The sequence below is a fragment of the Oratosquilla oratoria genome, chromosome 18 (genome assembly GCF_046742065.1).
Source record: "Oratosquilla oratoria isolate Oo_2021 chromosome 18, ASM4674206v1, whole genome shotgun sequence".
NCBI classification, from domain to species: Eukaryota; Metazoa; Arthropoda; class Malacostraca; order Stomatopoda; family Squillidae; genus Oratosquilla; species Oratosquilla oratoria.
The window spans coordinates 185,135-213,110 of record NC_134794.1 but is presented as its reverse complement, the minus strand read 5'-3'; the positions used below and the strand labels follow the sequence as shown (position 1 = coordinate 213,110).

The window sequence follows — 27,976 nt, the reverse complement described above, 5'->3', positions numbered from 1 at the left end:
TGTATGTGTGTGTTCTTGCATGTCAGTAATCTTGAACGTACCTTTGTCTTTACCTAATTTCCTGTGGCCATTCACGGTTTTGACTGATCACCGCCACAGAAATAAATGACTGCGTAAGTCAATACTTTAGGGGTTTAGGGGACTCGAGTGACACCCTTATGGGCCAGAGGCACGCAACACTCCTTTGTGGTAGGAAACTCACCACCACTCATGGAAGATGTCTGATATATATTTTTCTCAAATGGGTGGTTGAAGAATGGAATGGGCTTGGTAACCATATAGTGAGCACTGAAACTGTAGATTGTTTTATAGAAGATCAGACAACTTTATGGATAGGGATGACAGGTTGTAAAGGACATGGAACTGCCTAGTGTAGGCCCCATGGCCTCTTGCAGTCTCCTCCATTCTTATGTTCTAAAGTTCTTCTGCCCTTCTTAAAGCTTTCCTCTCCATGAATACACCTCTTCGGTGCTTTATTGTCCCCAAGGATAATCAGCAACGAAACAATGAGTAACCAACCTTCTTACACTCTACAGGATAGGTACAAATGTTTATTTCAGATTGGGTGAATGTTTAGGGGAATGCTTGCTAGTCTCTACACCACACAGTGACATAACAAGAAGCGTAACTAGTGAGTGGGTGCATAATCATGCCAAGAAAGGGGCAATTAAAAAGAAAAATAGGACAAAATGCTGGCAAAAGATATCTGAGTTGGGCATTCCACGGCTGTAAAAAGATTGTGACCTAAAAAAAAAAAAGTACAACCATCAGCACAGAAAAAGACGTTCCAGAGAACTTAAATAAAACGAAAAAGTACCGAATAACAGGACGCCATGACAAACCTACACCCTAACTTTTGTTTTCGTTTTCCCAGGGACGTAGGCTGGCGCGCGGTGCCCCCCGGAGCCGAGGAAGCAGCCCACGGCGCGTCCCCGGGCCGGCGAGTAAAATCGATGGGGGACGGCTGGGCGGCCAATGGCGGGTCTCCGCCCGGTGGGCGTGGCTCCCGTGACACGGTGCTCGTGCCGAAGCCCGCTCGCTCGCTCTCTGATGAACGTGAATCTAGTAGCGCTTACGTGTCCGAATGCAAGCATCTGCGTATATACGTGTATTCAAGCATGCATGCATACATACATACATACATACATACATACATGCATGCATACGCAAATACGTACACACATGCATGCATACGTACACACACACATGTATATATATATACATACATACATTTTCACACATGATGTACATGTATAATTTAGGTTATGTCTTGTACTTGAGGGTAAACGAGCCTGATATTTTGTGCTTAATAGAAACCAGACTTCAGCTACAGCTGAGGAATAATAGATACACCACCTGGAAAAGGGACAGAGAAGATAGCATGAGCGGTAGGGTAGTGGTTGTTATTAGAAATGGTATAAAGGTGGAAGAAGCAACTGTAAGTGAAGGCAAGACTGAAGCGGTCCACCTGAAAATTAGAACTTAAGGGCTGAATAGACGAGGAGACTTCATGTTGGCATGTGCTCCCCACACACACAACGTAAGAGCTTGGAATTAAGCTGAATAAAAAAGATTGATACAAGTCCTTTAAGATAATAATAACAATAATGATGATAAAAGGTTATAGAAAAATAAAACAAGTAAACTAACAATATAGTCCTTATTGGAGATTTTAATTGCAAAGAGGTCAACTGGGAGGAGTGGGAAGCAAGTGGCAAGGTATCTTCCTCATTGAAATATTTTTTTAATTATAGCAGTGGAGAACACAGTGACCCAATGGATAAAAGAAATAAGAGCAGATGACATTCCCACGAGATTAGATCTGTTACCAAAGAGCCAGAGACAACGTTAGCTCTTTGAAGTACCTTTGCCTCATAGGAAGAAGTGACCATGTGACAAAGGAATTTTAGTTGCCTGATTAAGAATAGAGCCAAGGGATGAATCACACAAGGAAGGCAGACCTAAATTTAGGAAAACGGTTCACACAAGCAAGGCAGACCTAAGTTTGGGAAAGCTGTTTACTCCGGGTTGAAGAAATTCTTTTAAGAAGCAGACTGGGACGAATTCATGAATACCACCGGAACGACGAAGAAATGGAAATTCTTTTTTGACGTTTGCAACCTGGGACTGAACAAACAGATTCCCAAATTTAGTGGCAGGAAGAGACAGAAACAAGATTGGTTCAAGAAAAGATGTCTGGCAGGAAAGAAAACAAGGACATGGCTCGGGAAAAATGGAGGAAGATAAGAAACAAAAAACTAAAATAAGTGTACAAGCAAACTGATAATCACTATATAAGAATCCCTACATGGAAGAAGAAAGTAATTTTGAAAGAACTGTGGTGGACAAATGTAGAGATGAATTGAGATGTGTTTTACAGATTTATTAATAGTATATTGAGACAGGGAAGGAATCATCAAGCAAACAATGGGTGCTAAGGTCTTTCAGGAGGACTCAGCCCAGGCAGAATAGTGAATGAAAATTTCCAATCTGTTTTAACAAAAGAGAATTTTTTTCTTTCTCTTTTATAGGAAAGCCATGTGAGCAAGATTTCGGATTTAGAAAATATTAATTTAGAAGAGTTGATTTTTTTTTTTTTTTTTTTTTTTTTTTTTTTTTATCACTGAATGTAAGGGATCTTTTTTCCTAATGGGATCTCAAACTGGAGACTTAAGAATGTAAGGAACAAATGTCAGACAATATTCACAGTCATTGTATGTTCATTAAAAGATGGAATAGTGCTGCATGATTGAAGAAGGGTTAGTGTGGCACCAATATCTGAATCCCTCGTGTTGGAGAGGCGGGGAGAGGAGCGGGCGGAGAATGCTGCCACCGTGTTCCCCATGCGTATTGTGAATGGCGACTAAAGGGGTTATCACACTTCACCAGCGCCGTCCGTTAAGAGTTCGTTTGGGTAAAAATGACTTCGGTCACAATATTCTATTTTTCCGAATCTCCAAATATCAAGTTATCTTTCCGTCGTGTATATAGCAAAGCTGAATGATGAACCAAGAGATTGTGAACCTATACGAATGTTAAACCTACTATTGAAATGTTCTTAGAGAAGTCTAGATTTCTGCAAGCGAAGCCATATTCTAGTAATTCGAATGGAGGTTGGATGTGGGAGGAAAAATAACCCAGTGATAACCCCTTAAGTGGAACGGAGTGATGAGACTAGGGATCCTGCGCCCTGTATGTTCATCCGACGAAAAATCAAGTGAGGGTCTGTAAGGGCCCCAGCTAGATCCGTAACAATTAGGTCATTAAATACATGCATACACACACATACACACACACACACACACACACACACACACACACACACACACACACACACACACATAACGTCCGACCTCACTCGGGGCAAGTGACCTGAGGCTTACTGAGTCCCCCAATGCTCCTTCCTCCTCTGTATATAACATCTTGTCTATGTACCCTATAATTGTAACTGCTGAAGAGGACCACAGTCAGTGGTCGAAATATACGGTTTTACTCTGTATCTCAGCTTATCTTTCTCCGAGAGTGGGTTTAAGTTTTATTTTATTCGTGTGTTACGACATCTACGTTACTTTATATATATATATATATATATATATATATATATATATAAATATATATATATATATATATATTTTTTTTTTTTTTGTAGAAACCACGTGTGCTTAGTGATTTCTTTTGCATATATATATATATATATATATATATATGTATATATATATATACATGCATGCATACATTCATGTAATAACCAAACTGAAGTACAAAATACTGTCGTATCGATTTTAGAACTTTTCCTTAGCTATTGGAAAGATTTTTTTTCGTTGTACTTGAATGTATTCAGGGTAGAACGGACGAACACCTTGTCGTTCCCGTAACATTAACGTCATGTGACTTCCTTGAAGAGCATCAGCAATGGGACTGGTCCATGGTAACGAATGTATTATTGAACTTACATGCACATTCAGGTTAAATCAGAAGTTATTTGTTGATTACTCTTTTAAGAGTCACATGTCTAAAATGACACTAAATTATTTGTCACCATGGCTTGTGGAAGATTTCCAACTCCAGCGTTCAAATTAAAGGTAACCTAATCGATGGTGAGGAAATTGAAGAAGTTGAAGAGTCTGATGGTTTAGGTTAAATACTGTAAGTGACACAATACAGTGTAAGTTGAGGAGTTTGATGGCTGAGGACAAAGGGTGAGAGTGTCACAGTACATCGCGTGCCAAATATCCTCGACGTGTTCCCCAGACGACGTTAGTTTTGGCAAAGTCTTTTTGTGTGATCCCTTCTGGCCCGCCACGCCACGCCACGCCACGCGCTTCGGCGCCTTCGCTCCGCCCTTATCAGACAAATACCTCCTCCTCCTCCTGTAGCGAAATTAGTGGAGTCTATTTGCATAGCTTCTCTGTTAAAAGTAATTTCATTAGAAGAAATAAATCTCTTGAACAATTAAATTGGAATAGATAAAAAATAAATAGATAAATAAGTAAATGAATGAATAGATAAATAAAAAATAATAGATCAATAGATAAACGAATAGATTAATTAGTGAATGAATAGATAAATTAAGCAGACCAATAAATAAGAAAAAGAATAGAGAAGCGAATAACAGTTAATGAAAAAATTGTATATAAGAAAGAAAAAGAACATAATGTAATGTAGAATAATACCATTGCAGTTACGATCGCTTGTTGACCAACTTATTTATAATATCCAAATTTACATAATATATGAAAACTATTCTCATGTATCAGTAAATGCTATAGGTGCTTTTCAGTGTTATTAATTTAGTGTTAGTTAGCTAGTTCATTACACTGTCATGCATCTAAACTAAGCAGCACTGCCTCAAATTGTGCCATCCGCCATGGTTAGTTTCCCTATTTTTCCTGAGTCCTCTTTCCGTGCACTGAGTTTCCTCTCGGGGCCATTTCCCTTTGCCCTGTTGCCATGTTTGTGCACAAGTTTAGAACTTCAGGTAACTCACTAATTCCGAAAAAAACATCTCTAAGATTACTTCTTGTTTCCTGACAAACGCCAAGCAATTTTACTTAGTTGAGAGAAACCTCTCTCATACAACTTTGTTTTGTTACAAATATATCTATTTCTTTTCGTTGGGGACTACTTTCTCACAAAACTGTGCACATGCCAACACAATATCTTCCTCTGGTTTAATTGTTGTTCAGTGATTGAAAGTAGATAAGTTGATTTATCGTATAATATGTCAAGTACTTGATATGATAATACGACGCTCAATTTCAAGAGACCAGTATCTAGTTACGTATTAACCTACCTGTCCTGTAGTTTCCTCTTTTTCTCATTATCTAACCATCATTCCCGTTTGATGTACCCACTATACAGTGCCTTGATATGAACAGAAATAAAAGTATTTGAAGTTAACTACATTACTGTAGTAGTATAAATCAGTTGAGGAAAATAATTTAAATAGTATTTATTTTTGTTTTATACTTACCGCAGTTCATATATGTACTTCTCTGCGAACTTCCGTGACCCTTTCGCAAAACTTAACCATTTCCTTTGATAAAATGATGAAGCAACAATCACCATGTGAATGTCTCGGGTGTAGTCCATTGTCGCACATCCCAAATTCACTGAGGCAAAATTATTCCCACTATTTTCTTTTTCTTGTGAAAAATTGACATCATTTCCTCAGCCAATTTATTCAAAGTTTTTTTTTTCCACTGTGTAAAAAGTCTGTCTTTGAAGGCTTCATTCCTGAAAGCAAGGCATTAAGTCATTTCGACAATATCAATTCAAATGATTGATAGCCCGTGAAATGTGCAACCGACACGTCAAGTGCAGTGGAGAAGTTGAGATTGTTGATATACAATCAGTTGATGCAGCATTCGCAGGTTACTAGGGAATACATTGCTCTATCGATTGACGAAACAGTGACGAAAAATACAGAATATATGAAGAATACCAACTAAGATTTCTTGACATAAATAAATTGACCTTTGATTTGTTTCAGATTACAAATTGGTACAGATTCAAATTTATGCAATCAGTATTTTGTAGGAAATGGTCAGCTCTTCCATCCCTGGGGATATCAATATGCTACCGAGGTTGAGTCGTGGATGTTCACACAGACCACTTGTCTCTGATTTAGACTGTGTGAACATGTACTTGCTCGCTTTCCTCTCTAGTTCAAGTAACTTGCACTCTTGACTTGCCTCTTAGTTTGCCTCGTGTAAACGAGAATTAAATGAGGAGGCAACAGAACGAAGGATTAGTAGAAATTAAAAGTGATCAGCATCCTTTCTATCATTATTTATTTAATTTATCTATTTGTTTACTTAATTATTTATTTATTCATCTGTTTATTCGTTTATTTATTTTATTCTATTTTTTCCACATCTGACCTAGTGATGGACCAAAAGGTCTCCCGTCGACATGCCTTTCCTTTATAATCTTTTGTAGGAATGCTGCGTGACTATGGCCCGTGGGGGTGTCACCAAAGTCTCAAGAATATTAACTACACAAAACAAACAGTCAATATCTCATATGACGGCGTCATATTTGTAAAAACAAATGTCTTTGAAATAATTTGTGAAACTCCCATCTTCTATTGTGGTCATTTGAATGTTTATTCAAAAGAAACAGGTGGGCCTAAGAGAATATACTTTGATGCCTGCATTCTTTGACACAAGGTAAAACCCATGTCACTCATTCCTCATCAAAGTTTTAGGAGCAGCATGAGCTTACCACACTAGAAAATAGTGAAGGAGTTATAATTCATTTGAAATTTAGTGGTTGGCATTCACATTATTAAGGGGATTATGATTATATTTAGACGACAACAGGTATAGATCGAACGTTCTACACATCGTGAAACGTACATGCAATCAATACATTCCCAAGGTAACGCAGAATAGTAGAATCCGAACAACACATGAGAAACAGACTGTCTTGATACAGAATGCAGTAACCATAAACTTCGTTGAGACGGTGGAGCTAGTTTAGTAGCCGCTAGTGCTAGTGACTTGTAATCTACCCCTCTACTTTCACAATGTCAACGGAACGTTAGTCAACTTGCCTCCAAGATATCCTAGTGTCAACACTTTCTTGCCCTTAGGTAAGTTAACTTGCATTAACTAGCACTAGCGGCTACTAAACTAGCCCCCCGTGTCAACGAGGCTTTAAACGCCTATCCCACACACTCATGACATTGTGAATACAATAGAACGGAAAAGCTCGACAAAGTAATAGACAAAAGCAAGAACAGAAGTGGCGTAAATACGTATTAGAACTAAACCACAAACCAACACACCTCAGTTTTACCCAGCCAGCACTACGCTCCTTTGACAACGCTGTTATAGATCGCCACACAAAAATCACTCACATGCTAACCCAACACGCACACCGACGCGTCTTCTGACTTGAACACAAAATTTCTCTGACTCATGCAACCGCACTTACCACGCAAATGAAAGTACACAAAAACCACGAAAATGTGAAGCATACTGCGAGTACATGCATCTCAGATAACTTGTAGCATAGCACTCATAAATATATCAACTACAGCTATGTATAATGCTGTGAGGTCTCATTAGGGAGAGTGATACTTATCGATCACGTTATGCAGCATGTCATCCAAGACCATGGTAGATAGATATATGTTTTATTGACCATACACCAAAAATATAGATAAATAATACATATATCCACATTACACAATTATGGCCTAACAAAAATTATACATGGCTGCAAGATTGTCACACACGGGCAATCTTGACCATACTGTAGTTGGAAGACACCAGTGCTTTTTCAAGACACAGCAACATATTGCTGCCATAGGATCGGCCTTAAGATATCGGTTCCAAAGTCGTAATCCATTATGCATAGGTTCCTGTGCAAAAGGAGTCTCTTCTCCTCCTCCAGTAATTCACCCTAAACTGAGTCCGCTGGTCTGGATAGATGTGACTCACATCTAACAAGGATATATCTCAAGGAGAGAGCTGTACCTCGAACCAGGGTCATGAAAGTGATGGTGCAAAAAAGCACTCGAACCTTTCACGTCCAACAGGTCTGCTCGATAACGATCTACACTATCTCAATTCTTGTAGCGGTCTTGGGGAACAAGCTGAGCGACCTTGGGAAAAAATAAAACATCCAATATTGTACTGAGGCCCAAGTGGAGCAAGGTTTTGATCCTTCAGATGTAAGCATTACTTCCTCCTCTGGCCTTCAAGGCCAGCAGGTTAGAGCTTTTCTTGTTAGTAAAGATCTTCGTGAGAGATGATCTGATCTTCCGTCGGAGAAGAGCTGATTCCTCCACGCTTTAGTTCAAAGTCACTTCGATCCAAGGGACTTTGGAACGTGTTCCCATCTCGCAGGTTGGTTCTTTGGTGGTCTACATGAACTCAAGGCCCCTCGTACACAGCTTGCGGTATGTTAAGCCAAGTGACAACATTGCCCATTGACAACATTTCCTCCTGACCTCAATTCGCGCGCTACTGTAGAAACTCCAACTATAGTTTCATCAGAGTGTTGGGCTACATCAGCATCCAGGGGAATAAAAAGAATGACGCAGTTGCACCTAGGGCTCGAAATAGGCTAAGGGTTGAAATAAGAAACACAGAGGTCCTAACTTGGGATCTTATGGGACTTAACCTATGAGGTGCTCCAAGGAAGATGTATCTCGTAACTACTTTGAAAATTAAATGTGTCTGTTTTTCCGGAATATGTTTTTAGTATTTATCAAAGTCAATAGTAGCTAAATAAATTACACAAAAACTCTTTCCTTTCTTATTTATTGCGATTCAAGATTACTAGACCTATCCCCAAAACGTCGTCTGCTTCATCCACTCTCGTAAAACCTACCCGTGGCGCCATCTGCTTCGCAGTGACGTCAGAAATTATGTTCATTCTCCATGCATCGTCATTGTCTTTGATGAATAGTGATGTCCATAACAGATGACTTTCGCCAGACCTACATCGAATTAATTTGAATCGCGATTCGAGTGTTATTCTAATTGACCTTGACTTTTTCTCTGCTGGCTGGAGTCGCTAATTATTGTCTAGCAAATTTTTCTTAACCACTTTGGCCTCATAGAAGAAGGGGCAATTCTTCGCCACTCACGAGGGGATACTGAACTGCATTTCAATTCCCCTTCTACCCGGATTCCTGTCTTGGTCATCTAAAGCATAGTGGCTGTGTTCCAGCACTCCTCTACTGTGGATCCCTCTCGAGAGATAGATATTTAAGTAGCACGAAAACAAGTTGGATTTTATTCGTTTAAACAGAGGCCACTAAACCAGATCGTGCAAGCAGCCGAAGACAAGGTCAGCCTGTGATTTGCATCCAGGTTCCCCCCAGCCCTTCAAGGTCATCCTGTAGCCCTAGACCAAATCCTGTCCTCTGTTGATGTAATACCTCTGATTGTGTGTGTGTGCCTGTTGTGTCTGTGTTCGTGTTTGTGCCTTGCATGTGATTGTGTTTATGTCTGGATTTGTGGTTATATTTGTATTTCTGTTTGGATCTGTCTCGATTTCCAGTTGCGTTTGTGCTTGTTAAAGTGCTTGTGTGTGCTTTTTCGTTTATGTTTGAATTTCTGTTTGAGATTGCGTGTGTGGTTGTGAGCATGCGCACAAGTTTGTTTATGTTTTCTAGCGTGAGGAGATATGCGAGAGGAAGGAAAGAGAGGGCACTTCGTGTACCATGGAGAGGCCGGGTAGGCGAGGGAGGCGGGAGGTCGAAGGGAAGAGCTTGTTGGAGGAGACGTGATGGAGGCGGGAGGGGGAGTGGGAGAGGTGGAGAACGGGAACGTGATAGAGTAGGAAGTGCTGCAGCAAAGAAGGTAGTGGGGGAGGAGGAGGAGGTGGGGAATATGAAAAGGCGGCCTGATTTTGGTCCTATTGTTTGGTTGCGACTGTTCCCTTTGTAATTTTTGTCTATCCCGTTGACATGGCGATACTCTGACGTGATCGTTTCATCAGTGTTATGATCTTTTGATCACATCATGTCGCACCTGTCTTCCTCGCTTCCCGCAAAAAAATAACAGGTTGATCCTTTTAAATATTCTACTTATGCTAGTTTTGAATCTAAACAACTGAGGAAGTGGTTCACAAGGTTTCAATAGTATCAAGCATAGAGGTGAGTTGGAAGCTCCCGTGCAGTGTATATAACAAGGACTGGAAATGACAGGGGGATATCTGTCGGTAGCTACTGCTTAGTTATCGTGTAGCTGAAACATCTACCGGGATATCCAGGTAACATTTACGATATGTGTGTGTGTATATATATATATATATATATATTTATAGTGTCGACAGGTGTGCACTAAGTCATGCTGAGACAAACAACAGACCATTTCATTATGTAGGTACAATTAAGCGCCTACAGGTGCAAGGAACTCGCTTATTGAGGAGCAATACCCGGGTGTGAGGACGCAGCATCACAGTCCTGAGCTGCATAATAATGCAGGAGGCCGGTGTTTACAGCGGGAAAATCTATAAAACGCGTCGTCCAGTTCTTTGCTGTTGAGAGCGCCAGATATTGAAACGCTGTAAGCGATAGCCTATTGTACTTGTTGGCTAGTCAAATCAGACCCCGATGTCACAGCGAAGAACGTAATATTATATCTATTCATTCATTTATTTTCGGCTGGGGACAATAAATCTTAAGCTTCTGGGCGGAGGAGCGTCGGGTTTAATTTTGTTCTGATCAAATTTAATCCGATTCCAGTGTGGGATTATCTCTTCAGTGGCTTAGAATCGTCCCCTGGGGCGGCCCGAGTCAACATGTCCTGAGGATGCCAGTTCCATGTTTTTGTTTGCGTTTGATGTGTTTTTTGTAAAGGGGACACAAGTTTGGTTCCGACTTCGTTTCAAAGTTTTCGTCTAGGACAGTTTTCTTTTCGACCTTTTTTGTTAGAAAACCAACGAGAAGAGTGCTCATTCACGGCCAAACTCGAGAGCGATTCTCTGCACTAAATAGCTCTTAACGAAATGTAAACAGGGCAGCGTTTTAAACGTTTCTTACACAAAAGGAAAAAAAAAACATACTTTGCACACAGTTGAATCCATTCCTATAGAGTTGAATATCACTTCTTTATTCCCGTGTTTGCCTTTGTGGAAGGGCGTCCCCAGACTACAACGGATGCGCGGGAGACTCTTTGTTGACTCTGGAACGGGATTTCTGGAGGAGTTGAAGGAGGCTTGGTGCAAGAAAAGTGAGGTCGAAAACAATGTGATGATATCTGCGGTAATGATGATGACGGTGGTGCCTTCATTATGGTCATGGGGATGGATGTGTCATGGTAGTCACAGTGAAGAGTGACAGCGATGTTTGGTTTGTGATGATGGTGGGCACCATTGCGGATATGGTGGTAACAGTGAGTTTGACGGTCATTGTGGTGGGCAGGATCATGGTAGTAAGAGGTGGCAGTAGATGTCTCTGTTTACCAACTTCTTGTTTTTGGAACTCCGTCCTGTCGAGATAAGGTCTTTTTTTTTCCATATCCGTCTTCATCTTCATCGTGTTTGTCCCTCTTTTTGTAATGGCTTCCTTGGTGTTTTCAAGCCACCTTTCCCGCGGTCACCCCAGTGGTTCTGCCTTCAGAGTGAATCCAGGACTCTTCTTGCCCCCCCCCTCTTTTTTTTCCTTCTTTCTTTTTAGTAGATGCCTCTGAGGAAACAAATGATTGTAATGGAACTCGGGATGCATCTGGGAAGACAGTACACAGGAAAGGAAACGATTGAACCCCAAACAGTTTTATCTTCATCACTTGGCACAAAACATCTTTTTATGGGGAGATCTCTGCCACACGGGGAAACAATTTCCTCAAGGGAGCTCCCTCTTTTTCCGACAAAAGTAGAAATGGTAGGAAGCGCGATGGAGGTGGTGGTAGGGACTGGTATGATTGTGCCTTCTGCCTAAGGTATGAGCAGAAACCGTATTCGGAAACGTTGCTGAAACCTATCTTGGGTGATTCCCTTACTGGGTGATGCAGGCAAGGTCATCATATGAAGACAACAAGGTAGGACTAGTAGCAATGGGTTTAAGTAGGACAGTTTTAAGAGGAAATGGGCAAAAACTGGTTTACCAACCGAAAGGTTAATGAATGGAATTGATATTGTAACCATGTATTGAACGCCGAAACTATTGGTTGTTTTTAGAGAAAGATAAGTTTATACTTTAGATGGGGATGATAGGTAGTAACGGACATGGAACTGCCTGGTGTAGGCCTTATGGTCTTTTGCAGTCTCCTCCATTCTTATGTTCCTCCTGCTCCTTCTGTTTTACTCATGCTTTTAAATTTCTAACAACCGTTTCGTCCAAGGACGTTCTCTCTGCCCTGCCTGGCATTGACACTTACTTTCCAGATGGAGTGTCACGTGATCTTTGAAAACTGTTCTTCCGTGCGGGCTCCCTGCCGTGGCAAACTCTTCCGACTCTGCCTACCAACTTCCTCTGAGCTTTCATGTTGGAAACAAGTCTACATTAAACTTGCCCCAGATGTTATTGACCACTTCCTCCCAACTACTGGCCTTTATCTTCAATTTCCTGCTTATTTAAGGTTTTCGAGTCTATGCCTAACAGATAGATTATAATAGGTGATTCTAGTGAGGCCCATTCGGATACGCTAGACATGCCAAAAGCTTTTCATTGCCTAAACCACCTTCCAACAATGGCTCTCGTTGACACTGGTTCTTCAACTCTGGTTCTCTTTCCGACCTTTATGTACCAACTGCTGTTTACGGTCACTGATCTTTCCTCACGCTGATGATTTTAGGACTCTCTTTTGTCTTCTAATATTCCATTCATGAATGACTTCACCGCACATCATTCCTTCTACATTTGTGTGTTGACAATAGTAATTTACATATTTCATATCATTTTGCAGACGTCCTTCACGTTCTGAACTCCAAGATTCTATTATAAATAGCTGAAGACCACTTGACTTCAGATCTTTCGATTATGTTGCATTGGGGCAGAAAACTTAGCGTCTTTTGCCGCTACCAAAACCCAATTTCGCTAAATTTCTTCTTGGGACAACTTCCCAACTTCTTCAACGGCTCTTAGTTTTCTCTTCAGAAACGTTAAGCATTATTGATCTATTCTATACTAACAAACACAAGTGCAAAACTGTACTATCACTAGAATAGTTTAAATGTTCAAGAACGTTACGTCATTCACCAAGAAATTGTATCTAATTCTGGATAAACTGCTGAATCAGCACAGGGGATGTATTCGCCATTGCGTGCTTTTGATCAAGTTGTAAACAAACTTCCCTTCTTGGCAACGTCTATTATCTAACAAATAATTGATCTTCAGCCTCTCCCTGTCCACCACCCCATGTTCATGGCCATCGTTCTTATGAAGTGGATAGCTTGGTGCCTCCTGGAAAGGCCGAGGGACAATAAACGTTTAGATCGGTTCCTAAAATAAGAATTAAGAAAACGACGTTTTTGTTAGTTACACATAACACCAATGTTGTTGTTTCTTTTGATCAATTCTAGAAGGGAGTTCATGAACCGGTTTGTGATTTAAAGGGGTTGCGAATAAGGAAAAAGGTTTAGAATAACGATTGGTAAGTGGGAAAGATGGAGCGGTTTATGCGTCTTAGAGCGTCGCCACTTGCGGCGGAGATCGAGGTGACGGCAGTTCGAGCCTTGCCGCCAGCGAGTTGGACCAAGGGCATGGTCCATTCAATTTCACGCTACATAAAACATAATTAGTACTACAGAAATACGTAAAGAACAGATATGATCCTAAACAATATAATCAACTGACAAACAGTAACCAATGAACATTGATTACAATATATACATTGTTAATGAACTATGATAATACACAATGGCTTACTTCGACAATTATAGCAAAGGAACTCGCCCAAACACGCTAGTCCATTGTTGAGGTGTTGACTGTTAGAAGCGACAGTTAGGAGTGAAAGAGAAGTCGCTAGACTCTAAGCCGCTAACCTATGCTGACGTGACGGTTCGAATCGGGCTCGAGGGACCATTTACAAACAAATCGCACGATCACATTGCAAATACCATTACACAAAATTACCAATCTACAATGTACAAAATATAATGTATAGAAATATCACTACACAAAATATGAAACATGAGTGTAGCTTACAAAGATTCTTAAGACCTTACTTCTTTTCTGTGAAATTTAGCAAGAACCAGATGTGACATTCTTTCCTTTCATCGGGAGGGTCTAGAATACTCTTCCCCGTGACGTTTCCCCACCCATTTATGAAATGGGTTCTTCCACAGAGGAGGTTTTGAGGCCTCTACACTTGAATTAGAATTGGTATGCTTTCTTTTGTCCTATTGTCTCCGAAGACAGGGAGTCTATATATTATATATTATATCCGGAGACAACTGCCCCTTTGAAGTATTTATATTGGGATAATATGGTTATTTTAAAAGGGCATATAATATCCGAACTTATGGTCACCAACATCGTTAACAGGCATCTTCTTCCACCTGACCCGACACCGCAGGAACACCAGGTCACTCGTGAAGAAGAGTAATCGTCTATGGTCCTTTCCCGGTCCCCCTTTTCTGTAAGAGCGTCCTACATAAGATAGTACCCTCCTCCTCCTACTCTGTACTACTGAAGAGGACTGCAGTTAGCAGTCGAAATATATAGACTCCCTGTCACCAGTCTTTTATTCTACTCCGACTGTGGTTTCAGTTGTGTTCTGTAAATGTGTTACTGCATTTTCACTGGTATATATATATATATATATATATATATATATATATATATATATGTATATATATATACATGTATGTATGTATGCATATATCCCTTTTTTGTTTTTCCAAGTATTAGAAAACAAAAATCCGAAATTCCTCCGCACCGTGCTTTCACGAGGCCTGAGAAAGGGTTACACGTGGGCGAATAGAATGGGCGAGCAGCGCAGCCAAAAGAAGAAAGTTTGAAAAAAAAAAAGAAGTTCCACCCGGTGTGGCAGAGCGGCTTCCCTCGAAATGGCTCTCATCCGCCCCCCGCTCCCGATGGGACGCCGCGCCGCGCCGCCGAGATGAAGGGAATAGAATGGGAAAGCGGCGGCAGCCAGGACAACGGGTTTGAGGTGGGGAAGGGGAGACCGTCTGTCCCTCCAGATGGGCGAATGCAAGGCGTTAGGGGCTGTTGGAGGCGCTGTAGACGACGCAGGTGTCGGTTAAAGTCAAGTAGAATGAAGCAAAAGCTGACCAGGTATGGCGGTGTACAAAACAAGCTAGAAAAAAAAGGTTCTGCCCCCATACGTCGCAGAGAAAAGAGGGCTAAATAATGGAACGGATGTCGCGCAGGCGGGGGACGGACGGGACGGGGAGGAGAGGCATGGTGCCATCCACGGTGTAGGTCATCACTCATTGTGCAAGCAAGTGGTAGGCGCGCAGATGGTGGGACTCCCCGGAAACCCCCGGTGCAGGCAGGGGACGGGGCTGGGCAGAGCCGCTGGCTGGGCGGACGAACAGCCAGCCAGGCAGGCAGGCAGGCAGGCAGGCAGGCAGGCAGGCGGGCGGATATTGGGTTGAGTCCAATTCGAGAGAGAGAGAGAGCGAGAGAGGCAGTCGACAGTCCTGCCCGAGGAGCGCGAGCAGTTTCTGCTCAGGTGCTGCCAGGGAAACACGGACTGCCTGACTGCCTGCCTGCCTGGCTGGCTGCTTCCAGAGGCCGCCGTTCCCAGCCAGCTGCTGCTGCTGCTGCTGCCCCGGCCGCCGCCGCCGCCGCCGCTGCTGCTGCTGCTTCAACAGCCGGGTTCCCAGACACTACCACCTGCAGCAGCAGCCGTCGCCGCCGCCATGCCCACCAAGGGCAAGAGGTGCTGCTGGTCTTTGGAGGAGGAGTGCATGCTCATCGACATGTACGAGGCCCACCCGTACTTGTGGAACGTCAAGCACGAGGACTACTTCAAGCGGGGACTTCGGGACAAAACTCTTCTTCAGATCAGCGAAGCCATCAACAAGCCTGGTGAGTGAAAGAGATAAACTCTGGGGAGTGGAGATGATGCGTGTCCGGGGAGTGGAGGAGGAGGAGGAGTTGTGGCAACGCTAAACCACTCCTGCTTCCTCCCACTCCCTACTCCTACTCCTCCTCCTACTCATCCTTCTCCTCCACTTCCACTTTTTTATTCATTTCGTATTTGTAGCCTTCGTAGTAGCCTTCTTCCCTATCTTCCTCTTTCAGTTCCGGCTTTTCCTCCACAACCTCCTCCTCCTCCTCCTCCTTCTCCTCCTCCTTCATTTAATCCCTTTTCATTCTGTTCCTCTTCCTCTTATTTCTACTCTCGCTCCTCTTCCCTCTCGTCCCGCTCTTCTTCACACTCCCTCGCCCCTCTCTCCCACGCCTCAGCTCTCTTATTTTCTTCATTCTTCTCTTTCTCTCCTTCCCCCTGCTCCTGCTTATTCCTTTCATAGAACTCTTACCACTCTTCACACACAACAACTCAGCTCCTCTTCTTCATTCTTCTCCTCATCTTCCTGCTCCTTATCATAATCTCCTTCCCATTCAGATTTTATTCCCATTTACTTATTTCTTCCTTTCCCTTATTCCTCTTTCTGTTCTTCCTCCGTCATTTCTCCCCCACACCTCTTCATCGTCTTACTACTCCTCCTCTTCTTCCACTTCCTCCTCTTTTTCCTCCTCCTTCCTCGTCTCCTCTTCCTTCTTCTCAGCCTCTTCTTCCTCCCCCTCCTCTTCTCAGTTTCTTCCGCTTCCTCCTCCTTCTCCTCCTCCATCAGCCACTCCTCTCCCTCCACCAACTCCTTCTCTTCCTTCTTCTTTTTCCCGTTTTGTTTGTCTACTCCCCCCTTTCTCCTCGTCCTCCTACTTTTTCTTCAACTCGTTCTACTCCTCCTCCCCCTTAAACAACAACTACTACTACTACTACTTCTACTGCCACCACTGCTACTACTACTATTACTACTAATACTACCACCACCACTACTACTACTACTACTACCACTACTACTACTACTACTACTACTACTACTACTCCTTCAGCTCATCTTCCTCTGTCCCCTTTTCCTTCTCTTCCTTCTTTCCCAGGTCCTCCTCTTCCTTCTCCTTTCCTTCCTCCTCTTTTTTCATATCTTCCTCCTTAATATCTTATTTCGCCTCACGCTCCCCTTCTAATTAATCCCCTCCTCCTTCACCTGCTCACACTCCTTCTTTCCCTTTCTCATATGTGTGTGTGTGTGTATATATATATATATATATATATATATATATATATATATATATATATGTATATGAAATGAGTGGGAAGAGGAAAGACTAATCTTAATCCGAGTTTTATTCTTGACTAGTTTCGCTTTTTCAAAAGAAGTGTTTTGAAGAATCTTATAGTGAAACTAGTTAAGAATAAAACTCTAAGGCTGCAGTCTTTCCTCTTCCCACCCATTTCAACTAGTCAGAATGTCTTAACACACACACACACACACACACACACACACACACACACACACACACACACACACACACACACACACACACACACACACACACATATATATATATATATATATACCATTCATCATATCTCACTCACACTTATCCCCTGCCTTCTCCCTTCCCTGCTCAACAGACATTAGCCTCTTTTTCAAAGCCTTTTTCACCCCATCCATCCATCTCATTTTTGGTCGTCCCCTCAAATTCACTCCATTCACCTCTATTTTCCACATTTTGTTTTTGCCAATATTTCTTTACTTCTTGATTCAATGTGCCCAAACCATCCCAGTATTGTTTCATCAACCATACCTGCCAGCTCCATTCTCACCGCCGCTCTCTTCACCTTTTCCTTTCTCATTCTTTTCATCCTCGTAGCTCCTACTATACTTCTCAGACATTTCATCTCAAACACACTTAAAGTCCCCCTCTATACCTCCCTTAAATTCTAAGCCTTTTCCCCATACAGTCCCGTAGGCACAGTTACCCCTTCATATGGTCGTCTTTTGCATATTTCCTCTGATATTTATTTGCCATGACACTTTTCACTTGTCCAAGACATTTACTTGCTTCCCTCACTCCCCAGTTTAACTCCACCCCGACTCTTCTATTGCCTGATACGTGTGACAATGATTCTGAAAACTATTCACTTCCTCTAGCCTCTCTCCTTTAAGATCTGCCTCCGTTTCACTCACATTTACTCTCAGCTTTTTCCTGTGACGTACCTTACCAAACTCGACCATAGACCCTCCCCTGACCCAGCCACAAACGCAGTGTCATCAGCAAACAACAGCTGACTCGCCTCCCACATTATCATAGCAGTAGACAGCCGAAATGTATAAGTTAACGTTCCTTCAAATTTTTCTTTCACTCCGACTGAGTTCTCTGTGTGACATATACATATGCTGCTTCGTTAGTTTATCTATCCTCGTAACTCCTGCATTTGTGAGCATATATTGCTGGTGTTTTTATTTGCATTTTGTGCATATACGTATACATGTACATATATATTTAAATTTACGCGCACACACATACACACACACACACACACATACATATATATATATATATACATATATACATATATATATATATATATATATATATATATATATATATATATCATGTGTGTATGTATGTACGCATATAAGTGTGCATGTACATATGTATGTACTATCGCCAGCACTAGTACACTGGTTGAAAAGAGGCTCGTGACGAGAATATATGTGGCAACAGTGTGTTTGTGTACACGGTAGTGAAAGTGTGAATAATACTTGCAAACATAAGTTTAATGACCACTTTACCATTTTTGGAATTTACACTATAAGAATTTGATATGTGTGCGTATATCTTATTTATTTGACAAATAAATCATCATTGACCAATATCAACGCCAGTCAAGTGGTGGTTGGTGGCGAGTAATGTTGATAAGAGAACTCGAGATTACTAATGGTAGGCCTGCGCATGTGAAGCTGTATTTTGCTATGGGAGGAACTCAGGTGCTGGGACGCTGTAAACGGCGTGAATGCGTCCCATTTTTTATGTGTCGTTAACCAATTTTATTTTATGGTGACCAAGCTAAGCGCGGGCTATATGCGATTAATTATAAGAATATCATATATGTTGTATTTTCACTTGCCGATGGTTAATTTTGAGGTGTAACAATGTTAAAAAGCGTTAGATATTGCCGAATTCAGTTCGCTCGGGGAACACCCCTGGTTAAATGGATTGTATGTTTGTTGGGAAACTAAGTCCTCGTAGAGATTTGACGGCGGTGGTACGTACACGAATCGATGAATCCATGATTACCCATGGACAAACCGCGGGGACTTTATACGCTCGGGCGCCCATGTACTATAGCTCGTCATTAGACGGGAAAGGACAGAATCAGTCTGGAACTTTGGGACTATCACTGAGAGTTACCAGTAGTTATATATATATATATATATATATATATATATATATATATGTATATATATATATATATATATATATATATATATGTATATATATATATATATATATACATATATATATATTTTCTCTCTCTCTCTCTCTCTCTCTCTCTCTCTCTCTTTTTAAGCTACCTCTATTCGTGTGGAAGTGTGTGTTGGACTCATCCACACCACAATACTGCTCTTTGGTTGTTTCTTTTCTGCCATCACCTATGCCAGTCGAGCGTGGAATGCACCCATCCCACCCGAAGTCCGCATTCTGTACAACGCTCCTCGTGCTTCCAGATCTGTTTGCTCTCGTTTCGGGAGTGGGCCGCCTCAGATACTAGGTTTCTGTAGCAGGGATCCATTGAGTCAAGCATTCGTATGTCAAAGAGGGCCAATTGTCCCCGTGTCCAAAAACCTCTTCCGCTGACGTCCACTCGCGCTTCGTCTACTGTGTTGGAGGTGCGGGACCTGAATTTCTCCCCCTTCTGGGCGGAATAGTGCTGGCTCGACGGTCACGTCCCTGCAAATCTCACGAAGCAGCCGTGAGGTCCCTTATCTTGTCATGCCTCACGCAAATGAATCCACCCTGCATGCATACCATCGCTTGGTTTGGATCGAACGGTGTACCACATGAGCACCTGTTAGGTAGGCCATCTATACCCCCAGGTCAGTGGCATCTGTGATTTTTTTTTTTCTTTTTTTCCTTTTTTTTTTTTTAGATTGAACCCCTTTGCCCAGATCAATAATACTGTAAGTCAGTTGGACGCCCCTTCTTCCTGTGCCATGACTATCTTTTCATACAATTCGATAGCTGATCCAGTAAAGTCCAGAGCTCCTCTTTCTACCTTGTTTCCATGTCCTTTAAAATATTTCTTCTAATTTCTGTTATTTCATTTACGTTGGCTTCACTCTGTTGATCTTGTGACACGATTTGTTTGTCAGAGATAACGTGAGTTTCAGCTACATTTGATGTACTACACTTGCGAGGGTGTGAGATGCCCAGCCCTCCCATTCTTGGTGGGAGTTCGAGTAGTTTCTTTCCAGGAACACCTTTTTTTTCCAAAGAACGGCTGGGCCTCGTAGGTGGTGTGCGATTCAAACGGATCCTGAAAAGACCTGAAGGTCCACAGAAATGGGTGCCCCAAACTGGTCTTAGTATGGACTCTCAAGTCGATGTAGGGTCTTTTTTTAAGTAAAAGGGTCCATAGGCTGATATAAAGGCTATACAAAGAGACCCTAGAGCTGGTCGATGCAGTGGCATCCCCTCAGCTGAATAAAATCGCCAGGAGACATTGGCCGCAGGAGAATCTGCCTCAAGGATCGTTCCATCGAGCAGGTCAGTCAGTCAGTTGCCTTCCTTCCTGTGGTTTCTGCCTTCAGGCGAAGGAAATCGCCTGCCGTTAGCCAGAAGAAAATCTACACAAGGATTTGTCGAACTGAAGAGGTTTCAGTGGTGTTCGGGAGAGGAATAAAATCGTCTGGCGCCTGGCAGCTCTTTCCGCCGAAACAAAACCTCTCACTGTTGCACAGCACTGTACGCAGAGGAGGATGTCGTCGGGTCGGGTCTTCGGAGGGGGGGGGGGCGTTGGTCCTTCGGTCGGTTGAATAAAGTCGTCTGTCGCTTTTGGTCTTCGGATCAAAGACCTTGGTATGAAGGAAGTTTTCAACATTTCACTCCCCGAGATCCTCCCGAGCTGAGCAAAATTGACAGACAACAACATTGCAGACACCAAACTGTGCTGAGCGCCGCAGGAAGACGGCAGGCCGCAAAGGAACACAATAGAAAAAAAAAACTTCTACAGAATATTTATGCGAAAGGTACTACCCTTTGTGTGTGTGTGTGTGTGTTTGCTTTTGTGTATGTGTATAGGGGTTGGGGTTTGGTGGGGTATCACATTATTGTATTTACTTCATTGTAATATTCAGGGAAACATCTCTTCTCACCGGGGTCTATGTCTCCATGGGGCAAATTTGGCTCTAATTTTGTTTTTGTCTTTTGAGTGAAATGTCTCCCTGGAGAAATCAGGGCACTAGTACGGACACCTGTATATTTATGTTTTCATTCCTCAAGCATCTTGACTAGTTCAGTTTCTTTGCACGACTTTCCTAAAGTAAGATGATACTTCCTGTCAGTGCCGCTCTTTTTTATGCTTATCTGAATACAACACTCATGTGACCCATCACTTTTTTTCCGTCTAAACAAAGACAGAACCAGTTTTTGTATTTTTCCTTAAAAGGTCCGTCTGCCAGGCTGAGAACATCTTCATTGTTGTTCTTTGTACTCCTTCGATCTAATATCCTTCACTCTGTGTGGGGGACCATACCACCGCGGCATACACTCATCTTGGGCGGATGAAAAATTTCAGCGAGTCTTTCCGTTAAGTCCCCGTTCATGTAGTGAAATGCTTTGTACGTTTGCCATCTGTTTTTGTATATCTCTTCTCCCCGTCCATGTAGTGAAATGATTTTTACGTTTGCCAACTGTTTATGTACATATTTTCAATATACTTTTTGTCGATATGTGTTTCTGGTGATACATGTTCCGTGATCATCACTTCCAGATTCTTGTCTTCTTTCTCTCCTACGATTGTTTTATCTCAGAATTATTCATTGGTGGTTTCCTCGCTCTTTCTCCCATTTCCAATACTTTGCATTAGTTTTTCTTTATTTGCATGGGAATAACTTACCCATTCTTGGCTTCAATAGTAAACCCTGTATAAATGTTCTTGTAGCAATTTGAGATTTCCATCATCCAGTTTCTTCGTGGTCATTGCATCATTTGCAAACCGATTTATATCACTTTGTGCTCCATCATGCCATGTCGTGTATTGATGTGTGTGTGTGTGGGGGGGGTACTTAATTGTGTTTACCTAAATGTAGTATACAGGAAAGACGCAACGCTCGTTTGTTCCTGCCTCTTATTCTCTAATTACCATACCCGGCTATAACTTCACATATGGTTCTAACTTGGGCTATATCTCCTTATTGTCCAAGTTTGTGTGTGTGCGCGCGTCTTTAAAAAAGTCTGTGTCTCCAGCCGACCACCCATGAGCAAAGTCCTTGACACCACTCCCGCTCCTCTTCCGCCCCTCTTCCCCCAGTGGAAGCCATCAAGCAGAAATTCAAGATCCTGCGCGACTACTTCCACGACCAGCTGGAGAAGGTCGAGCTGAGACGGAAGACGACCGGGGCCAACGCGTCGACGGCGTGGCAGCACATGGCAAGGCTCCAGTTCCTGCGGGATGCCAACACTCCGAGGTCCTGCAGGACCCACCAGCAGCTTCTCCACGTGAGTCAAGAGAGGCTCTTGTCGTGCCTCGTCCTTTGTTTCTGACATTTGTTCTCCTCCTCCTCCTCCTCATTCTCCCCCCCTTTCTGTCTTCCCTGCCTCCTTCTTCACGTCTTGCTTTTCTCTTTTCTTCTCGACCTCTCCCTCCTTCCCCTCTGCAGTACTTCTGCCTTTCTTGTCTCCCCTCCTTCTTAATCTCTTTCCACTCGTCTTCCATCTTTCCAAATTCTATCTCTCTTTTCTCCCCTACAGTGTCTCCTCCGTTTCTCCATTCTTCTCCCACCTTTTCTTCGTCTGCCTTTTCTTCCACCTTCGAATTAGTCTTCCTACTTTCCCGTGATCTTCCTCCTATCCTTCTCTTCTCAGATTCTTTTCTGTTGTCTCGTTTGAGTCTTTTTCCCCCCTACTTGTTCATTTTTGTATAAAAAAGTGTGTAAGTGCTGATTATAGCGTGGTAACAGATTGAAGGCTGGTCTAGTTGTCTTACTTATGCCTCTAAGCAAAGATACCTGCCACAAGAAGACAGAGTCTCTACCCACCGTCAGCTTCAGTGGGGATGCAGCTCTTTGTGCTGGCACTCGATACCCTTTAGTTGCTGCAGGGTTGATGTAACGGGGGATTAAAGTGGCTAATCAATTATTTCGTTCATTCTTCTTTATCTTTTTCATACGGTAGGAAGAAACCGTCGACGCCAAGGCTTCTGACGAGAACGGCAGCGTCGACCTGAGTTCCTCTGCTCTCCAGACGAAAGCACAGGGCATAAAGCGACCAGCCGAGGAGGACCAGGAGGGCCACGAGGGCAAGGAGGAAGAGGACGACGTGCGAGCGTCCCATGCCAAATCTCTGCGCTGGGATCCTGCGGGGGGCGACGTCGATGCCGAGTTCGTGGTGGGCAAAGTAGAGCTAAGAGACTCTTACCCTCCGGCAACGACGCCGTCAGGCTCGACCTCCTTCCCCGCCGGAGCGGCCTCCCAGTCCACGTCCTCCTCAGCCGCCTCCTGCGAGGTTGAGGACGAGCTTTTCGCCAGGCAGGTGACGGCTGCCCTGCAAAGGATGACGCCCTACAGCCGAGACGTCTTTAAGGTCAAGGTCCAGCAGCTCATCCTCCAGCACACTCACCTGGAGACTCAGGACCACAACCGGAACTTCCACTTCCTCGTCGACTACTTCCAGAAGGTGTTCCTCTGGTCCACGTCCTCCACCTTTGACGAAGAGGGCTTCCGGCCGGCGCCCAGCGAGGTCCCGAGGCAGTGACGACCCTTTCGCCCAAAGAGAAGAGGCAGTGACGAACAACATCCTCCAACGAACTCGACGTGGCGAACGGGAGCCGCTCACGAAGTCTGAGGTGTCCGACCGACCAGAAGAAAAAGTCGAAATTAAACTTCTTTTCTCCCAGCCCTATCCTTCTTCTTCTTCTTCTTCTTCTTCTTCTTCTCCTGCTTCTACTCATTCTATTTCTACTCATTCTAATTTTTTCTACTACTACTTCTTCCTTCTTCTACTCATTCTATTTCTACTCGTTCTGATTTTTTGTACTACTACTTCTTCCTTCTTCCATTTCTTCCATATCTTCCACTCGTACTTCTTCTTCTCTTTTTTCTTCTTTTACTTCTACTACCTCTTCTTCTTATATCTCTTATCTTTTGTTCTTCTACTTCGGCCGTGGTGGTAGCAAGACCCCCAGGTTGGGCAGCAGGCCACCTTGCCCTGTCTTGCCCCGGAAACGTCTAGTGACTGGAAAACTTCCCCCCTGCCACTCACCCAGAACGGTGTGGAGGAACTGCGGCACCCGTCACACGATCGGGTGCGACGTTGCTACTGCAGCACGAGAACTGGAAAAGAGCACGGGTGGTTAGAGTGTGATAGGACTCTAGGTCTCTCTAGTGAATGGTGATGGGATCCGTAAGCTACGGTGTGATGCCCGAGAGTGACGTGATATTGTGGACGAAAGAGTGACGGAAGGACGATGTCATGACGTGACACAAAGAAAGGGACATCCTGTGATATCCTGTGGTGCTGTGGGTGTCCTACGAAGTGCAGGGCGTGACTCATACTTCGGAACCGTGTGATGATGTGTCGCATCCGCGCTTGGTGTAATCATGTCCTGGTCCAGGATGTGATAGGACATGTTGTGTTATGACAACTTGAAGAATTCCACGTTGGTGGCATGGCCAGGTCGGCAGTATTCTGCGAAGCCGCCCACAATTCTCGTTTCCCTAAGACAGTGCTTCCCTTCTTTAGGGTCCCGACCCCCAAGATGAGGTCTTGGGACTTTCCGTCGGGGTCATCGGGTCTTCGAAATATCAAAAGCAAAATATCTTGCAATATATTATAACTTCCATCCTTGAATTGCTCTGTACATTTGCTCTTTCATCTAACCATGTATTCCTACATTATACAATAACAGTCGAGTGAAAATTTGAGTTGTATTTGTCATTTTATTATGAAAAAGACATTAGGGTCGCGGTCATGGCATGAGGTTCATGACTGGGGTCACAGAAAAGAAGATTAAGCAGGGAATCACTGTTCTCAGCTAGTAACGCACCCCCCTCACCCCCCCCCCCGTCTACCTCAAATGCTTGGTACTTAAACCCCCCAACAGCTGTTTGCCAGGTGATTTTATTCAGCCAAGGGGACCCCTAGACTTATCAAAAGGGTTGAGACCTATCTAGATCAGCCTTTCCACTGCTATTCACCTCTTGTACACATTTGCTGTCTCTGTCGCCAGAGGATCTCTATGCTGCGAAAGATTCGATTTCCTTCACCACTTAGTCTGGGAGACATTGACCTCCTCGAGCCGAGTTCTGATAGAAATCCGAAGAAATAAAAGTGGTCTTAACCCCATGGAAGTCCAGTGTCCTCTTGAAGTCCCCCGTTGGCACGAGCCTCTCGCAGTGTCTGCAGCCACGAGCGCGAATGTTGTTGTTCTTGGTGACGGACGGACTTCACCGTCTCCTTCTCCTCTGTGGCCGCAGAAGACAAACCGGCAGCAGAGTGTTGCTCGTGGTCGTCTTCTCTCTGCAAACACTGTTTGGTGCTCGTCTTCAGAGACGTTGTTCAGGACAACGCAAAACGATTTCTCTCCACTTGAAGGGACGCTATGATCCGAGATAGGGTTTAAGTAAAAAGCGGAAATGGAAACAGTCTCAATTGACCAACACCGTTCCAGTCTTCTCCTTCGATAGTCTAGTCTGGCAAACGTCAAATGATTTATTCATCTCTGGTACCAGTGGTAGCTGACAGGTTTAGACACTGAGATCCAACTTTTCCAATTTAATTTTCAGTGAATTAGTTGGAATACATTATCTTGCAGTCTATATCATCTTACCCCACAAGATAAATATACTGAAAATGTCGCAAAAATGAGACACAAACCGTGGAAAATCATAACCCGGCAGTGGTACTAATTTTTGGAAAATAAAGGTGTCTCCGTTTTTAGATCCACTTCACGGTCCTGGATTTCTTTTCCAAGTGGACCAGGGACCCAAATCCGGCAAAGGTACAACTGGACAACTTCCGGTCGTCCCTGATATCATATCATATATATAAACCGGGTTCCTGTCTTCCCGGACACTCCAGGGTTATATAAAATGGCAATTATCGACAAAATGATCAGAGTAGGGTGAAACCTTTATTAAAACTACAACGTATCCCTTGTTTATTTTTTATCTTTTTTATTTCAAGTACATGAAGAACCTTGAACGAGGGACACGTTGTACTTTTAATAAAGGATTCATCCTCATATATCGTCTACTCAGACCACTCCTGGGTTCCCAACTTTTCTTTCTGGTCTTTCTTGCCCTGTTCACGGTGTGTGTGTGGCGGGGGGTAAGGAGGAGGGAGCCACTTGTATATGTATATATATATCATCTCGTCTGTGAGCACAAAAGGCAGCAAGAGTATTCTTGTCCCAGTGCCTCTTCGGAAGCACGAAGTACTTATCAATAAACTTAAGCCCAGCTATTACAATACTATATTTTGTCCCTTAAGTATAGGAACATGTTTTTCCATAAATACGCACACACGCATGCACGCGCGCCACACACGCACACACACACTATAGAATCATGAAGGGCACAGAAATACTCGATAGAGAGGACTTGTTAATCTGGGACAAGAGACAAGAAGACATTGAAAGAAACTCAAAAAACATAGTTATAGAAGAGATCTGAAGAACGGTTTTCCACATAGAGTGGTGGGCACTTGGAACAAACTGGACGAAAAAATAGTGTGTGCAGAAACCATTCATGAATTTAAGATCAAAATAGACACTGCGAGATACAAAGGCGAGACCCCACGAGCGTAACTCCCCTTCCCGTAAAATACAACTAGGTAAATACACACACACGCACACAAAGACAGACGGACTGGTCAAAACTCTGAAATTGACGCCAATTCGAATCCCTCTGTCGACACAATAGAAGAATTAAGGAAACAACCCGGCTCTGGAATCCTCATAGAATCGACGGCGGTGACTCGAATTAGAATATGAACTCAGTTCCATGTTCAAAGTCATGACAAACAAGCATAGAAAGAAAATGGGTGCCACTGTTCTCATCTCCAAGGAAGAAAATGTGTGTTCCACCTGAAGGATTCACTTCAAGAGGGTTGTATCATCTTGGAGGTGATACAAACTGTGTATTTCAAAGGAAAATAAAATTACTGTAGATAAATATATAAATACAAGAGTGCTCAGAGTATCGCTTTATCTATGCCCGGAGGCGGGAACATCATTTTTTTCCCCCACGAAGATAGAAGTCTGCTACTGCGAACGCTTCCTCTTGGAAGAACCACCACCCTTCCATCCTCCACAGCTGGAAATGTCGAGGCAGTTACTAGCGGGTTGTTGCTGGCTCCCCTGTAACAGTAAACGACGGGAATGATTTTCATGTTCTTCCTCCCCCTCCCCTTCCCCCTCCTTCTCCTCCTCTCGCATCTCTTCCGGGACCCGATAAGACCAGACTGGTGAAGAAGAATGGATGCTTGAGTGACGCATCGTTTCTTTGAAACATTCCACATGGGTAGCGCTTGATCATAAAAAGAAAAAAAGAATCTGGAACCTGTATATCATAATGATAGTATGATCGACTGATGTTCTATATATTTTGAGTGTACGAGTTCATGTGTTCTACAATGCTGGAGAACAGAAACTTCCTTAATCCCTGCACTTTGTATTGATCGTGCAGAAAGACATGTACTGCAGACGCTTTCAAGGGTGGGCAGACCGAATCAACGTTACCATGCAAGTCTGGTAAGTGAAAAGGGTTACCAAAATGACGGAGCTTCTCTTGCAATGGGAGACCATCA

General features: G+C 43.1%; 2 protein-coding genes across 2 annotated transcripts in view; one reads left to right on the top strand and one right to left on the bottom strand.

The window, feature by feature from the left end:
- LOC143034964 (uncharacterized) overlaps nucleotides 1-27,976 on the bottom strand; it is a 127,450-nt gene that overhangs the window by 59,184 nt on the left and 40,290 nt on the right. The gene's annotated exons all lie outside the window — the stretch shown is intronic.
- On the top strand, nucleotides 7,722-26,620 carry LOC143034956 (uncharacterized). The gene is made up of 8 exons (XM_076201300.1): nucleotides 7,722-7,848; nucleotides 8,358-8,410; nucleotides 9,268-9,306; nucleotides 11,102-11,227; nucleotides 14,958-15,202; nucleotides 15,603-15,961; nucleotides 22,482-22,669; nucleotides 23,345-26,620. Exons 1-8 carry the CDS (start codon nucleotides 7,722-7,724, stop codon nucleotides 23,921-23,923), a joined length of 1,716 nt encoding a protein of 571 aa, XP_076057415.1. The 3' UTR covers nucleotides 23,924-26,620.

Coding starts and splice junctions, on each gene's coding strand:
- LOC143034956 (XM_076201300.1), top strand. CDS start 7,722: ATGGCTGCAAGATTGTCACACACGGGCAATCTTGACCATACTGTAGTT. Junction 9,307..11,101: donor TGCAAGCAGCCGAAGACAAG/GTCAGCCTGTGA, acceptor CCTTTGTGGAAG/GGCGTCCCCAGACTACAACG. Junction 15,962..22,481: donor CGAAGCCATCAACAAGCCTG/GTGAGTGAAAGA, acceptor CTCTTCCCCCAG/TGGAAGCCATCAAGCAGAAA.